The sequence below is a fragment of the Lytechinus variegatus genome, chromosome 3, assembly GCF_018143015.1.
Source record: "Lytechinus variegatus isolate NC3 chromosome 3, Lvar_3.0, whole genome shotgun sequence".
NCBI lineage: Eukaryota > Metazoa > Echinodermata > Echinoidea > Temnopleuroida > Toxopneustidae > Lytechinus > Lytechinus variegatus.
Window position 1 is genome coordinate 39,027,642 of NC_054742.1, and position 17,588 is coordinate 39,045,229.

General features: G+C 31.9%; 1 protein-coding gene across 12 annotated transcripts in view; it reads left to right on the top strand.

Moving 5' to 3' along the window:
• LOC121410978 (voltage-dependent L-type calcium channel subunit alpha-1D-like) overlaps nucleotides 1-17,588 on the top strand; it is a 142,071-nt gene that overhangs the window by 104,909 nt on the left and 19,574 nt on the right. For 7 of the 12 annotated variants that reach the window (XM_041603408.1, XM_041603411.1, XM_041603399.1 and 4 more), the window contains 14 exons: nucleotides 260-347; nucleotides 1,653-1,813; nucleotides 3,320-3,466; nucleotides 4,038-4,239; nucleotides 4,750-4,908; nucleotides 5,838-5,948; nucleotides 6,664-6,747; nucleotides 9,265-9,267; nucleotides 12,505-12,516; nucleotides 14,385-14,513; nucleotides 15,131-15,196; nucleotides 15,511-15,602; nucleotides 16,122-16,269; nucleotides 17,364-17,491. In XM_041603408.1, the coding sequence (XP_041459342.1) occupies nucleotides 260-347; nucleotides 1,653-1,813; nucleotides 3,320-3,466; nucleotides 4,038-4,239; nucleotides 4,750-4,908; nucleotides 5,838-5,948; nucleotides 6,664-6,747; nucleotides 9,265-9,267; nucleotides 12,505-12,516; nucleotides 14,385-14,513; nucleotides 15,131-15,196; nucleotides 15,511-15,602; nucleotides 16,122-16,269; nucleotides 17,364-17,491 (1,530 nt within the window). The remainder of the gene's footprint in view (nucleotides 1-259; nucleotides 348-1,652; nucleotides 1,814-3,319; nucleotides 3,467-4,037; nucleotides 4,240-4,749; nucleotides 4,909-5,837; nucleotides 5,949-6,663; nucleotides 6,748-9,264; nucleotides 9,268-12,504; nucleotides 12,517-14,384; nucleotides 14,514-15,130; nucleotides 15,197-15,510; nucleotides 15,603-16,121; nucleotides 16,270-17,363; nucleotides 17,492-17,588) is intronic. The other 5 variants (XM_041603400.1, XM_041603402.1, XM_041603404.1 and 2 more) reach the window with 3 other exon arrangements.

Below are 17,588 nucleotides of genomic sequence, written 5' to 3' on the forward strand. Positions count from 1 at the left end.
CATTCCCCCAAATCAGTTATATCGGGAGGAGAGACCTGCGGGTCATAGTGATTCAGTTCGCTTTCGCCTCCCAGGCACAGGTGACGCCAAACAAATAATAATAATAACTATGATTTTCTTACTGTTAAAAAACTCCAATACAATTTGAAAATAATGCAAACATTCCTTTCCTCGTTTGTAGCATTAGTACTCATATGATTATCTTTTAAGCATTTTGTTTTTGTGTATTTTATCAGTTGACTTGTTTGATTATTTTCAGAGATCAGAAAATTTCAGCAGTGAAGACTCTGAGGGTTCTCAGGGTACTTAGGCCACTTCGAGCGATAAACAGAGCTAAGGGGCTTAAGGTACGACATGTTTGTACTGTATATTATAGCTATTTATTTTTAATTAAATTGTCAAACCAAACTTGATTTTGTGTATGTATAAGATTGATTTTTTGTAACTTTTGAGTAATTAAAAAAGTGACTTTGTAGAAGTTTTAACATAAACACCAGAGTTTGATGTTATATTTCCTTTCTTTTCTTTCTTTTTTCATAGAAAGAAGTAGAAATTAGATACTTATTGAGTGCTCAAATGTCAAATAAATATTCATGAGGGAATGATGAATGTATGGGCAACACTGATTATTTATATCAAGTAAAGTATTTGATGTATTAAGACATTTCTTTGTCTTGAGACACTGATTGTTTGTTTTTATTTCTCATGTCTCATTTGTCTTGATTGTGTTTCGGGTCAGGAGCCATCGACGAGACATTGAAAAAGATCCCAATTTCAAGGAATAAATCTCAATTCTTTACCTCAATCTATTAGTTGTTATGTGTCTCATGTCTTTTCTCATTTCTTGGCCAATTCTGGAATCATTGGTCTTGGTCCAAACAATGTTGGACTATACTAGACATAATGTGATGCATAATTATATAATATTGACTGGCCTTGAGGTGAACATCAAATGTATTGCCCACAAAAGGATCATGTTGGCCCAAGTCTTTAGACATGGGCAATATGGTTCTTTTAAGAGCAATATATTTGATGTTCCCTGAAAGAAAAGCCAGTCAATAGTTTTATTGTCATCCAAATCAGACATCTAGAGCAAAATTTATAAGAATGGAGATATATCTTTTAAAAATATTGTTCTACTGTGTCATGTTTATATGCACTTTACCATTATGACATACTTTACCAAGGGACGCATATCCAGCGCCCAGATCCAATGTTGTCTTTATTAGGATGTATATATTGTTGCTGCGTGAATCATTATGAAGCGAATCTCTTTCTTTGCATCGATCCTCAAATGCTCAGATATGAGACCAGGGAAAATAGAAAGTTATATTTTGCGTTGTCTCTGCATGGAAAGTCAATAAGCGCATAGAGACCGACGAAAATACAAACAGTATACCTATCCCTACCCAATATTCAGAAAATCTAGGGCAATGCGGTTTTGTAAATTACCAGCTCAGATGTCTGATATTGGTAATAATGCAGTCTATTGACCAAAGTCAGTGGAAGAAGCCAGTAGTAGGGACAAAAGTCTGACTAACTCTAGCTAGCATATGTAGTCTTATGTAAATATCCAGAGTCCTGAGAATTATTTTATTTCTTAGCATCATAGTATTATTATTTCTTTGATTTATCGTCATCATTATTAACAGCACGTGGTTCAGTGTGTATTTGTGGCCATCAAGACGATAGGGAACATCATGCTTGTAACACTGCTCCTAGTCTTCATGTTTGCCTGCATTGGTGTACAATTATTCAACGGAAGGTTCTTCTCCTGCAATGATTCCTCTAAGCTCTATGAGGAAGACTGTCAGTAAGTACAAAAATAGGATTTTTAAAAATATATATTTATGATATAAAAATGAAAACATTCTGGTGATTATTTCATAAAGATGTACAGAAGTTCCAAAGGAATCTACACACAACTGGTGATCCTTTCTTGTGGTGAATGATTAAACCAAGTTTCATTGGTGTTGACCTTACTCATAAGAAATGATCACCATGCAGTTGGATGTAAAGTCATTCGTAACTTACGAACAGCTTTATGGTAGTGAGTGTATTGATTTTTTATCCGATTGCTAAGAAAGCATTAAAGCTTGTAATGGTGCTGTCACACCTTGGCGTTTTAGACAGCGTATGCCCGACGTATGAGGAATTTGGCGAATACGCTGGCGTACGTCGAATACGTTACGGGTAAGTTTTGCATACGTTGGCGCTAAAACACGCTGGTATACGTCGTCATACGGCGAGGTCGTCGAAAAATTTTGTGCAAGCACAAAATTTTTCGATGTATGCCAGCGTATGGCTCATACGTCCCGCATACGCGGGCCATAAGTTGTAGGCAAGTTACGCGATCGTTGATACACGTTGACACACGTTACTCGTAAGTTACTCATAAGTCGATGTACGTCGAGATAATGTCCAGCGTACCCTAAAACTTACTTCTAACCTATGAGTAACGTGCTTTGAACGTATGTGTAACTTAGCCTTAATGTATATTGACGTATGAAGATGTGCTCCGGACGACCACAAAACTTACTGAACGTGTATATAACTTACGGTAAACTTACTGAACGTGTTTATAACTTACAGCTACCATATAATGGCGTATTGACAACGTTTATAGGAATTGGTATATAAAGGTGGGGTTCACAGGAGTTTTCTTTGGCATGGCGGTGGTGTTGATACGGTGATGTATCGTGCGGTTATGATTTGAATAGTCGAGCGGCAGCCTTTTTATAGGCTACGACACGTGTTCGTCAGCGATACGCTGCCGCGCGCTATGCGTAAGTTAGGCTATCGTAGGGCATAAGTTGTGTACGCCAGCAATACGCTAAGCATTCGTTGGAATACGTTACTTATAAGTTAACGAAACGTTCGGTAAAAGTTACTAATACGTTATGTATACGTCCAACTCGTTATGAATACGCTAAGTATACGCCCAGAGTTGAAAAAAAATCAAAGTTCAGCGTATGCCGACGTTTTAGAGAAATTTTGATACGTCGGGCATACGCTGTCTAAAACGCCAAGGTGTGACACCACCATAAGCAAGCAACCATCGTTTATGAAATACCCACTACAGTAATTATCATACCACATGTATGTGTAGATGCCTACTTTGTATATTTTGGGGTCAGGATGACAATATTTCATGTCTTAAATTTTGGGAAATATCCCCTTATATAATGACTAGATACTTTATCAAGTGACATCCAAAGGAATGCCACTTGGGGCGAAGTCATTGGACACAATATGCTATAATTTCTGAAGTTTACTTGATCTAATCACTAAATGCTTGTATGATATTTTCTATCTGCAGAGGCCATTATTTTGTATACAAGAATGGGGACTTGAATCAAGTATCGGTTGAACAGCGTGTATGGAGTAAGAATGAATTCCATTTTAATGATGTAGGAAATGCAATGTTGGCTCTCTTTACTGTCGCAACGTTTGAGGGATGGCCAAAGTAAGTATCTCATAGCTATTTGTACAAATACGTTATGTCAAATATAATGGATAAAATAAGACATTAAAAATCACCATGTCTTTTTCTTGTTGATGTGTTCCATCTAGTTGCACCAGCTTGTTGCCTATTTTTACTTTTGCTGAATTCATATTTTTTCATCTAATGTTTGGATAATGCTTCCGAGTTCAAATATCAAATTCACAAATGCTTCATTCAAGAGAAGTAGAATGATATGATTTAAAAGGAGCAGGTATCAGAAAACAAGGTTAGAAACATGTTATCAGGTAGATAGAAAGTAGTAATGGTACATGTATAAACATATTACAGTGGGGGAAAGTATATTAAAAAAAGAAGTGCCCTGCTTGAATGCTTATAAATGTGAATTCCAAACAAATATTTCAGATCAACTTCCTCTCTCGTTTACATTTCAAATGAATTCTGTAATTTCCATTAGGTATATTCAGGAATGGGTTTAGTCTGTCTAGTTGACTTATACATGATTTTGCATGCTAATTTGAAGATATGTCTATTCTCTTAATAATATTTCATGAAACTCTTCTCCTTTCATCAGGCTTCTGTATGTGGCTGTAGACTCTACTGAGGATGATAAGGGTCCAATTCACAGCTCACGCATGCCTGTAGCAGTATTCTTCTTTGCGTACATCATTGTCATTGCATTCTTCATGGTCAACATCTTCGTTGGTTTCGTCATCGTCACTTTCCAGAATGAGGGAGAGCAAGAATACAAAAATTGTGAACTAGATAAAAATCAGGTATTTTGAATTTTTTTTTAGATAATTGGTTATTTAAATAATGGTGCATTAATTGTATACACGCTTTGCTGTGCCACATAAGAGCGTAGTGCGTGATGTGCTGAAAACTGATGAATTATAGGTAAAAACAAAACTACAATGTTGCATGGTCTAATGAATTAGTGTCATTAAAGATAATGGTAATGATATTGGTTTGCTTTCTGTATGGGAAACCAGAGATATTCCACTCTTCTCAATTCACTCAATGATCCCCAACCCATGGCATATTACTTGTATCCCATCTTAGTCATCCAATATAAATGATTACATCAACAGGCCTATCATGGACAGAATATACATGTACCTATCATTCTTCTTAAGGTTCTACTTATGTCATGTTTCCCCTTGGTTGCTTTTAGGCAGATGAGAATAATGATTATACTGCTAATAATGATGATAATGATGACATCAGAATTCCTAAATGCACAGTCATCTACATCTTCTGTCTGTTTTTTTTTTTTTTTTACACAGAGAAATTGTCTAGAGTTTGCACTGAAGGCAAAACCTCAACGGAAATACATCCCAAAGAATCCAAAGCAACACTTAGTTTGGAAGCTAGTCACGTCTAGGGGATTTGAGTACTTCATTTTTGTTCTCATCATGGTCAATACTATTATTCTTGCCATGAAGGTAGGTCTTGATATCTTCTGCTTATTGGATTAATTTATTGCATTTGAAAAACTGGCTTCAGTTTCATGAAATCTTTTATCAATAACAAGTGATAGAATCTAAAAAAATGTTCTTAGACAATCAAATTGGATTATTTTTGTAGTTTTCAACAGTAGCTTTAGACTTATTATTTAGTAACAAGCAATAATTGTTGACACAAAATAGTACACATAAATTAGTTCCAGCTACGATTTTACTAAGACTAGAGCTAATAAAGCAAGAGTTTCTTCACTTTAAATCATTGCTATTTTCAAATAGTGTCCCAAGATAGCCTAATTGATGAATTTTTTGTTTGATATATTTCAGAAGTCTTTAGAAATAATCTCTCAACATTTATGGGTCTAAATTGTTTTTCAGTTGATTCTCTTTATAATTTAGGCCTTCTGTCTTGGTATAAAACAATGAACTGCATATTTTCAGTCCTGAAAAAATATTTTTAAAAAAGATAAAAATGAACCGTGTCTGTCTCATTTTTTCCCCTTGTCTCTATGGTTCATGAAAACTGTAACAACTGTAATCAAAACAGAAAAGTGATTAACTTTGTTAAAAAGTTTTCATTAATATTGATAAGACAAAATCTTATGGTAGAATTTAAAGTTTGTTTTATTTCATTTTTCGTTTCATTTTGTGCTGCTATGGCTCTATTGTGTGTCAAAAATGTTATACATTTGAAATGAGAGTTTGAAAAACTTAAATTAATTAAAAAAACATCTGATATTTGATTGGAACTTATGCTCTTAAACCGGCATAATTATTAGAAATCAATATAATTACAGGTATATATTCATTCACTTTTGGCTCAAAGGTTTAAAAATTGTGTATGATGCACACAATGTCTTTTTTGATCAAGCTAATGAATATGCTCTGTTGTTTTCTTTCTCATTGTAAAGTATCGCACACAAACAGACACCTACAGGAATGTACTGGATTACATGAACATTGTGTTTACAGCTGTTTTTACTGTAGAATTCCTACTCAAGATCATTGCGTACAAGCCCAAGGTAATTAGTTTCTTTTGATATTAAAGGTTATGGTGAGTAGTGGTAGCTAATATGTTATTTGCATGAAACTTATCAAATGTGATCTCATAATTCGTCAGTGATTTTACGTAACCGGCTCGTCTCCAAAACATTTGAAATAATTGTGTTCAAAGTTTGGAAATTTTCCTGATGCTCATAATTTTGCAATGTAAAAGAAACAGCATTTTTAATGCCAATTTAAAGCATAAATTCTATTACTATATGATATGAAAAATTTTGTTCACAATTCTAATTTATTTTATTCAAATGAAATGTGCAGGTATGCATTTCACAAACTGATAACAGATTTAAAAGGTTATAATCACAACTGCTTTACATTTTGATTGAAGTGCATGAGATGTATATTCTTTCTTGCTCACTAAGTTCCCGGTCTCTATCTTTCCATTTCTATACTAATACTATTAATGATAATAGTATTTATATAAACACACATCTCTCTCCCTTCTTTGTCTCTTCCCATACTCACATTTCTTAAAGAATTTCCTTTTGTAATTAAAAAAATAAAAACATCTAAATGTTCTACAGGTCAGCATTTTTTTTTGACATGGTCACATTTTCCTTTTGTGTTGGGAACGTGGAAAATACTAAGCACTTTCACACAGAAAATTATATATAGATTAATTATTCTACTGACTTTTTTATTTGAATAATTAATTTCTCTTTACCTTTTCTACAGAACTACTTCCGGGACTATTGGAACTTTTTTGATTTCATCATTGTATTAGGGAGCATCATAGATATAATGATAGACATGTTTAGTGTGAGTATAAGCATTTTTTTTACATTCCTCCTTTTCCAATGATAAATGAGAGAAATCTTTCAATATTAAGAATAATTGGAAATTAGAAAATTTCAATAAATGGAGCGGAAATGTGCAATTTTATCTTAATATATGGAATATGCTTGTTGCTGCGTGCATTTTTTATCATGAATTCATAGATCGTTTTGTATGAAAATCTAAGTGCTTTTGAAATCACATAACTTGCTTTCAGACTGCGAACACCAGATATTCTTGGATTGGGAAATTTGCCTTGATCTACTCCAATCAGAAAATACCAGTGTGAAAACAAAATATTCTCAATATTCCCAGAAGAAAATATAAAGTACCAATTATGAGAACTTTTGTAGGGATTTTCCAAGGTTGCGGATATTCGCACAGGGTGAAAGCAAATTATGAGGGCTTTCATCCCAACTAGTACTCTGTTTGGAGGTTGTGTTTGCTTAGGTGGCTATCTTGCTGAGACAGTTTTGAATTGTGCACCACATCTGTGGAAAATTAATTAGAAAGTAACTATCATGTATTTTGAGGCCTACCAAGTTCTCATCAATTTATGAATATTTGGGTTTGAGAGTACCTTTATATCACTGTCAACAAGAATTGCAATTAAAAAGTCTCAAACAAATTCCTAAAAAAATTAAGCATATTACAATAGTTGTTTTTCCATACGTTTTGTAGTACCCCATTGGTTCTTTAAATAAATTTGAATCGATTCCAGCAGAAATATTCAAATTCATGCAAAAAACCAGCAAAGAAAGATTAGATCGGATGTCCATTGAAGTTTCTTTTGTATGCATAATGTGAAATTATTTGACCTTTTAGACCACGATATGTTTGCATGATGGCATTTTCAAAGTTAATCAAGAGAATGTTGCCATGGAGACTTAAAGAAACTATTATGCATCATGGTTCATTTGTGCATGCGTGGTTTCTAGGTCATTTCCGTATTAAAATGTCTTTTTCTATTTATACCGCATGTGAATACAAATAAGTAAACATATTTCCTTTTAATTGACTTAATGTTTTGCATGGGAACATATTCAGAATACAATTACCAGCGAGGGATTTCAAGTTTGGTGTTGCTGCTGGTGTTTGTTGTTGGAAGCACAATTTAGCTTTCCTTTTCTGGCTCCAACACCTCCGACACCTTATTTTGATTTACATGAAAGATTCAAATCACATTGTTGATGGCTGAACACCTAAAGAGATATTCCAGAAATGATTTAACTTTAAATTCCTGCAAACTGGTGTAAAATTTGGCCTAGCACCAACCTCAGAAGATTAACACAGGTTTTGAATCACTTACAGGATCGGTCCTTCCACAAAGAGTTATATCTTTCAATGAATAAAAGAGTTGCTATTATGAAATCATAAAAGGTAATGTTTAATATAAAGTTTGAATTTGTCATCAAGCAAACAGTTGTTACCAAAAAGCTTGTTAAATGCAGTGAAATTAACAAAATATATTTGAATTTAAAGAATTTAGTCCCAACTTTTTTTTAAATCTGAAATAACTTAATCAGTCAATAAACAGTCATTAAAATGATATATTCTGATGTCTTTGACATTGGATCATTTCCAGAACTTATACAGGCTGCAAATCAAATTGGTCTGAAAATGGTGCTTGTGAAATAGATGCAATTAGAATAATCTTATTCTGCTTTCCAATTACAAATTCATTTGAAAGTAAATTATTTCATATAATTTTCTGTTGAATAAAATCATTTTTATTTGATATATCTGTATAGGTAGATGATTCAACATTTTAAGCCATTTTAAATTCTACATTGAGGATTGAGATGAGCATTTTATTTTGTATTGATAATGTATTGGGAATGAAAGTTTATTAAATAATGTTGAATATATGATAGATACATGTTAAATCATAAATGATATATTTTTAACTCTTCTATTTGTATTAGTTTGTTTTAGAAATGGTAGAAGGTTGTAGAAAATGATTAGAATTTGTTTTATATGATTAGTTATGAACTACTAACATATCTAACCTTGATGTTTCAACAGAAACTTGACCCCTAAAATTTAGAGTATTACAAAGTTAATTGATATTTGTAGTTGTAAGATGATTAATGTATCTAAAGAAGAAGAACACAAATAAATTGCTTCTCCAATTAATCAATTTGAATTAAAATTTAAAGGAAAGTATAAAATTGAAAGTATGTTATATTGATATAAAAATGAAGATGGGGTGACAATAAAGATATTTACCAACTATGTTTTACATAGAGTGTATATGCATGAACTATATCCTACTAATGAATAGACCATTTTATTATTTATACTTAGATTAAACAGCTGTGAAAGCTATGAAATTCATCTATTAACTACTAATATTAACAAATCCTGCTTGTTTTTTCTTTGTTCTGTTTATTTTTTACCCTTTCCCAAATCCCTACCAAATTGGCAACCCTATCCATATAATACTCATCTCCTGCCTCAAACAACCAATCAAACCATGGCAAAATAACTCTACAAAAACAGAGGGTTGGTGATTTTTTTCCTTGTTTTGTTTTTAAAAAGTTATCCTTTTTCTTTGAGGTTTTGCATGCCCATTTGATTTGAGAGATTTTTTTTTTCATTTTTCTATGGAACTTGGGACATTAGATGGGTCTTTCATCTGGTGGGTTTGAAAAATAAAAAGTACTGCAAGTAGCTAGCACAAAATTAGTAATGGTATCATGAAAGTTTTTAAAGGATAAAAAAATAATATAATTAAAAAGAAATTATCTGTTCAAATTCAAATTTACTGAGATCTAAGTCACAGAAAAGAATTCTTCCATGAATTGTTTTGGGTCTAATGGATCTTGAGAAATAAAAAAAATAGTTCCTACGTTTATAAAATAGAAAAATATATATCAGACTGTGTGATGTCTGTATTTGTTTTCAAATATTAATGTATTTGAAAATAGTTATTGTAGTGTGTTATTTATATGTGCTTTGTATTCACTTCTTGCTCTGGTGTTTGCACAGCTCACAAGATTGTATGAGAAGAAATCAAATGAGTTTAGTTCTGGGTTTTTTTTTTCCTTAGTAAAGTGTATTTTATTGGGAAATTGAATAAGTAGTCCTAGATTTCTTATGGTATTCTAAGGGTAACATTACAAAATACAAAACAACATAAGCTTTAATATTGTTTGATATTCAGAATATGCAATAATCAGATTGGTCAACATGAGGGGATAAAACTTGCATGTCAATATCTGTCATTGCAGTGATGCTTTGAAAGTATTAAAATTAGAGAAATTCCATTGGCAATTAGAATAATTTAGCATTCCATTATGAAATCCCTTCTTTTTATATATTTTTAGTAATAAATATACTCTCTGTTACTTTAGCTGAACAGAAAATATTTACTCCAAAGATTAAAACAAATTGTTTTCTATATTTATTATCAAATTGGTTTTGAGGTTTTAATACTGAGACATGCACATACATTTTGATTGACAGTATGATAGGCTGTTTAAGTTGGATGATAATTCAGCTTTACTGTTTTTTAGAATCATTTTTTTTCATGTGTATGCCTAATTTAGTTTCACATGTGTAGTGTTGGCTACTTTGTTTGAATTATGTGCATGTTGTGATATGCTTTCACCAACTTATTTTTTTGGAATTTTTTTTTTCTTAGTTTGTGCATGGTCCTCCCTCTTTCCCCACATTGCGATGAATCCCCCCTCCCTTACCCAAAAATGCATTTGTTTCCGTTGAGTATTGTTTAATTTCCTCCAAATGATGATATGAATAGGCATTAACAGATTTCTAATCTGTATCTGTCATAAATATATTGTGCTTGAATTAAGATAAATATAAATGAGATAGAATAAAAAATGAAATAAAATAAATTTATTCTACTGTATGTCTGAGTGATGGCTTGGGATATTTTTTTTTGTATTCTATAACATTACAGGGAGGGGAGAATTAAGTCAAGGACCAAAAATGGGGACTTCTTTTTCATTTTGTTTAATTCAGTAATCAATTATATTAAGTCATTTAACATATTCAATTAATAACCTTATTCATTCAATATTTGATCGACATCATATGTTCAGAAATTGCCTTTATGGTGTTATGCAGTTGAATTTATTAAATTATGATGCAAATTATGTAAACAATAATCTATTGTTTTTTACTGCTTGTTGCTATATACCGTAGTGCATATAACAAAATAAAAGGACTCAGTATTTTTATTTTTTTACTTGGCATCTTTAATATGAATGTTAGCAATCTCTCTTGCTGTGTCTACATAGATGTCTTTCATCTAGACTATCTTCTCCCTTTTCCCCCTTTAATCTCTTTTATCAGTATTGATGCCTTTGTGCAGCAAACCTTTAAATAACGCTCTTTTCACATGTTTGACAAGAAAGAGAGAAAACTTTGTCTATATAAATTATTTTTAGATATTGTAGCTCCTGCACAACATGCTGGTACTCGTTTGCACCGTTGTGTAAAATCTGGCAGCACTTTTTTGTATATACAATGGTCTACATTTAGTAGATTATCAATATTCTGTGATTTCTTTTTCAGTTCTGTTAATTTTCTGTGAACCTTGTAAAATCAAGTTTATGCACAATCTGTTTTCATTTTCACTCTCTTTGTGAAGCTTTCACAAATTTGCAGAGATTTTGTTAAGGCCTTTCAGTCAATAATGTGTGTTTTAATTAGATACTGATCCAATTAATTAGATCCATATATTGTCTATATGATTAGGTAAAGGGTGTAGTGTGAATATAAGTATTATGTGCTTTGGTTACCCATGTAGATCTATTTCTATTGATATGTTGTAATGGAAATATAAAAAAGGAAGACAAAGTAACAATATTTAAGGCATAATTCAAACTTAAATGTTGACCTCATTTTTAATGTGTGTTCCAAAGTATTAACAAATTTTTGATATTTATCACATCTTCTGTTGCATTAACATGATAAGCTGAACATTATAATCAAACTATATTATCATGATTATGAAGAATTATATTCCATGTGATGATATCAGTTTCTTTCACTCTGCCCATAACATACACTAGATGTTGTATCAGTTTCATTGTTCATGTAAGTGTGTAAATGTTTGTTTTGTGCTTCACTCATTTTAACACTTCAAACAAATTCTCACTTAAGTTTCAAATCTATTTGTGCATTTTTGCAATCATCACAATGCCATGCATACATTCTCAAGAAAGCAAAAATACATTATTTTTTAATGCATATAGAAGCTTAAATTGTCACTTTATAATGAAAGCTAATTTGCTAGCTGAAATTGAATTATTTCATTGTTTAAGATGTAAAGGATACAGGAACATTAAGAATCATACTCAGAATAAAATTCATAAAACTTCAAATGCATGGGATTGAAAAAAAATTATTATGCATTAATTGATAGTTTTAAATAGAAAAAAAATCACAAAAATTATTATTTCCGAACGAATTCTGATTATCTTCTGCTTAATTTTTTTTAATGAATTGAATATGGTAGATGTGCAGAAAACTTTCACAATATGCACATGCATGATGATGCAAAGCAGAGTGTTCTGTTAACTGTCATTACAGTTCACAAATGTGAGTGTTTTTTATGTTTCGTTGTCAAAGTGCTGTTTTAATAATATTCTGACATACATCTAATCACCAACCAAAGAGATAATTCAAATCATTAAAATCTCTCCTTTTTTCCATCTCCCTTTTTCATCGTTTCGGCGGCTTCATGTGGTTTTGGGGATGTACCCTTCGCAGGTTGTTACAGCGGTAAATGATTAAATGATTCAAGACTTATCCCACCCCCTCTCAAATTATCTCAATATTCTGCACATACTAATTTCTCACCCTCACAATAGGTACCACTGAATGAGAAATACACTTGAAAAGACCTTATAAAATTCACTCTCCTGAATAGTATTGCTGAAAGTAAAGACCCTAGCACCATTCTGAACTTGCCCTAGGACCTTTGCAGATGTTTAGTATTTATCTGTATTTAAAGCCCAGATGATGGTGCATTTTAACTTGTACATAGCAATCCCATATTCACCTATTACTTACACACCTAAAATGTATATTAAATTTCATGCCATATCCATCTATCTTATTTTGAATAAAAAGATATAATGAAATTAATGTTCTAATTAAATTAATCAGAACTTCCTGCCCAATTTGACTGTTTCCATTCCAGTTTGCACAATGATAGAGAATATGCACATATAATACACCACTCCTTATGAAACACCAAGATACTAGTAAAATACCTCCATAGATTTAAGCTTGGCATTGTAGTCATCTTAGCATGTAATGTTCATGGTCATTTTTCTGAGAATCTTACTCAGTCCCAATGTACTATTTACCAACCATAATAATTAGTGGCAGTATTTTTCAATAACTGATATATCAATCTAGTTGTTATAGAGAGAAAGAGATAGAGAGGTGGATGAAGAAAGGGGAAAAGAATTAAAGGATGGTCAAGGAGGAGAAGAAGAAAGAGAAGGAGGAGGAGGAAGAAGAAGAAGAAGAAAAAGAAGAAGAGGAAGAAGAAGAAGAAGAAGGAGGGAGGAGGAGGGGGAGGAAAAGACAATGAAAGAGAAAATTAAAGAGGAGGATGAGATGATAGATTAAAAGAGCTAGGAATTAAAAGAGAAGATTTATAATGAGGAAAAAATGAAGATGGAGAAAAATATGCAATGAATGTGGAGAAATGTATGCAATGAACAAAGAAGAATGTTGGGGTAACAAGGGAGATGAAACAAATATATTTATAGTTGTATAAGTCATATCAAATGTAAACATTGTTAATGGTATAGCAGTGAGTTATGGCATAGTATGACAGTTTGTATTTTTAATGTAATTAAAACAAAAATTCATGATTATGGCAATGAGTATGATGAGAAGAGAAGTAATAATACTTATTGCAACAATTATCAGAGTGCTTAATTTTGCTTGTAAAGCTCATACTACTATTTTTCAAAATAAAAAGTCTTTGCCTGACCATATAAGACCTAGGCATGTGATGCATAGATAATGACAGTGCGCAGATATAAAGTCAGATTACATCCTAATTTATGACATATGATACAGATTACCAACTTTTAGGATTATTGTACTCTGTCATATAGCTGATTTTGCGGCATTGTAAAAAAATCGTACAAATATGTTTGTTATGCTGACTTAATTTAGTCTTAACCCCCATGGATGCTCCAGAAATTCAAACCTACCTTTTTAGCATCCTATTGCAATTGTGTGTGATCTGTCTTGTATATTTCCTAATTTGAAAGCTTAGAGCATGGATGACAGTGACTTAATTCAAGTAATTTAAGTAATCATTTCTCTTTCTATAAAAGTGTTTGTTGATTTAGCTATGTGGCACCTGATTATAATTTGCATCATGTATTTAGGTAGAGTATTTCAGGTTATTTCCTGTTTCTTTTGTTAAGAAAAACTAAAACTGATTCCTGATGAACACATCTGTTTATATAAGTAGCTCTTAGGGAGATCTAGATTACAATCAACAGAGAGTAGAAACAAATTTAATGTAGAATTTATGGCAGAATAGGACAACCTAGATATCAATTAATCATTTTATCTGTTTTATTGTTGTACTTATTCCTGCCTTGATTGATTTGTTGCAGGGGAATGATGGGAAGAAGCAGTTTAGCATCAACTTCTTCCGATTGTTTCGAGTTATGAGATTGATCAAGCTCCTAAGCAGGGGAGAAGGAATTCGGACTCTGCTGTGGACATTTATCAAGTCTTTCCAGGTAAATAACCTTCTACAAGGGAATATATTGTTGTGTTCTTTGCCAAAGGAGTCCACCTTTCACAAGGTTGTCCTTACCCCCAAAAGACTTGGTTATATTGAGATAAGAAAGGAAAAAAAGTCATTTGCCAAAATACTACGAAGTGTATCTGGTGATAATCACAATCAGCCCCTGATATGTTGGGTTGAGTAAATCCCACCGCTGCCACCATAAAAGAGGACTAAAGAGAGAGAGCAAGAGTTGTAGTGACCAAGGTTAAAGAAAATAAAGTATGGAGCACAGTTGCCAGCAAGATGCTGTTACATGATGCATGGACAATTTGACCTTTGATTGAAGGTATTTTGTACACTGCATTCGTAGCTCGAACAGTGCGCTGGTGAGGCTGAGTCTCGCCAAGAGTCTGGTTGAAAATTGTTCACTGTTTATTTTTACTGCTTTCCCAATTTCTTTTTTTTCCTTTTTTTCCCCTCAATTTCATCACAGAATACATGATGCTGTGATCTCTCTATTGATTGAATTATAATAATGTTGAATTCTGAAATGAATTATAATGCAACTCATTATGCATTTTCGTTCATGTAATTTTCATGTTCAACTTCTCTTTTATCTCTTTACAGGCCCTGCCATATGTAGCGTTATTAATCGTCATGTTGTTTTTTGTATATGCTGTTATTGGAATGCAGGTAAGTAGAATAGAAGAATATAATCTCTATCTGATAAATTGTTTCTTTTATATTGGAAATAAAAGTGGAGATGGTGCACAGAAAAGGAAAATTTATATCTAAACTTGTGTCTTATAAATGTGAAAGTCTTAAACCTCATTAAGGAATACATTGAATAATCAGTAAATGTACATTTCTTAAAAACAGTTTTCCTATTACAGTAGAGAACTCTTTTGAGGCAAGAGGAGGTTGTCATTGATAAAGAAGACAAGGTTTAAAATGTTCTCACTGAGGATATTGCTTTTTTAAATCTATTCTTAAATATTATTTTACAGATGTTTGGTAGAATCAAGATAACATTGGATGATGCTATAAATCGGAATAATAACTTCCGTACATTCCCTCTTGCTGTAATGGTGCTATTCAGGTAAGACGTCTTTTGACATTCTTCAGAGATTCAAAATTCAATTGTATAATTTCATCTTAATTGAACTTGTAAACCCAGTACTAACTTGATCTGTGTTTAAATTGCCTTTATTTCTTTAAAATTGCTTTGTAGAAAATTTTATATATGAAAGTATGGATATCCAACCCCTTATTTGTATGACCTGGTTTATATAATTTGTATTTGGTTTCTAGTTCATATAAAAGGTTGTCATGTCTTTGGCAGTATTTGAACTTAGGTAAGAATGGAGAAAGATTTGCCTTGGTTGTACAAACATGTTTAGTTTTTTTTATGGGATTTTCTTAATGTTTTGAATGTGCTGAAATTGAAAGTTAAGAAAACTGAATAAAGGAACAAATGAATGGAGGGCCAAAGCAATAGATGAGTGAAAGAATCAATGGATGACTGCACGAACATGAGCATTTAGAATCCAGCATCTTTCAGCATATGATTAAAACAATTTTCTTTCTTTCTCTTAAAACAACATCTTCTTGGATTCAGATCAGCCACAGGTGAAGCTTGGCAGCAGATCATGATGGCTTGTGCTCATTCACCCAATGCTCCTTGTCACAAAAATGAAGAAGACATTTGTGGCAATGATTTTGCCTATTTTTATTTCATCTCTTTCTACTGCATCTGTTCATTCCTGGTGAGTTGTACAATGATGTTTGTAAGAACATCAATTAGATATTAAGACAGAGCCTATAACATATTTCTTTCCACCAAGATCTTGTCAATAGAAAATAAATTCACCTTAAGTACTTATGTTTAATCAGGAAGTTTTTTAATATTCCAATCTCACACAAAAATTTAAAGCCATTGATTCTTTTTCAGCGTTGATTGTCTAAAAATTTGAATTTAAGATTTTTAGATATTAAGTGTCCTTTTTTTAAACTATTTTTTCCCTTTAATTTCCCACCTGAATACCTATCTTATAAATTTAGTGATTAGATATCCAGAAATAATATACATATATTGTTTTAAATGAATGTTCCTTTAAAATCATACAATACTTCTACTTAAAAGTTTTTTTTATTCATATTAACCAAGCCATAAAAGTTTTAAGACACATACATTCATATAATGTAGTAACTGACTGACAGCCACATTTATGCAATTTACCAAAACTTTTGAGAGGAATTTAGGTTTTTATCCATTATAAATGAAACCATTTTGTTGCAATAGATATCCTGTAATTCTCACAAATGCAAGACTTTATCACAAAGTTTGTTCACTTTGTTAATTTCATGTTTACAAATCCTAGTACTTTGTATTTGCCTTTGTATTATGTTTATAGATTACATGTACATAAATTTTTATCTGATATATTATTTTTATGGTTATTTATACCTTTGATAAGAAAGTAGGAATGTAATATTTGGCACTCATTCCTTCACGTATTGCAAAATAACAACTTCAGGTTAAGATTTTAAAAGAAAATTGATTAACATATTTTGAGGAAAACTATGTTATAATTATACGACATTGATGACCAACTTTTTCCATCTGTGATGAGTATATTCATATCTACCTCTGATATTGTAGTGATTTGAATAAACGTGTTTCATCATGCATTGAACTAATGCCAGAGGGTGAGCATTTTATGTCGTTTTCCTGAATGAAGTTTCATAGAATAATAATGAAAATCTGAATAAACCCAGAGTACTTTATTGTTTTGTTTACTGAGAACTGACATATGACCGGTTCACTTACATAATGAATATATTTTTGTTCGTTTTCTAGATCATTAATTTATTTGTAGCTGTCATCATGGATAATTTTGATTATCTAACACGTGATTGGTCAATTCTAGGACCACATCATTTAGATGAGTTTGTCAGACAATGGTCAGAGTTTGATCCAGATGCAACGTAAGTCAACTCAATAATATGTACAGTTAAACAATTGACAGTGTTTGGAGTTGCCAACTCATTGGCCAAGTTTTATTATTTTGATCCTGCAATGAAA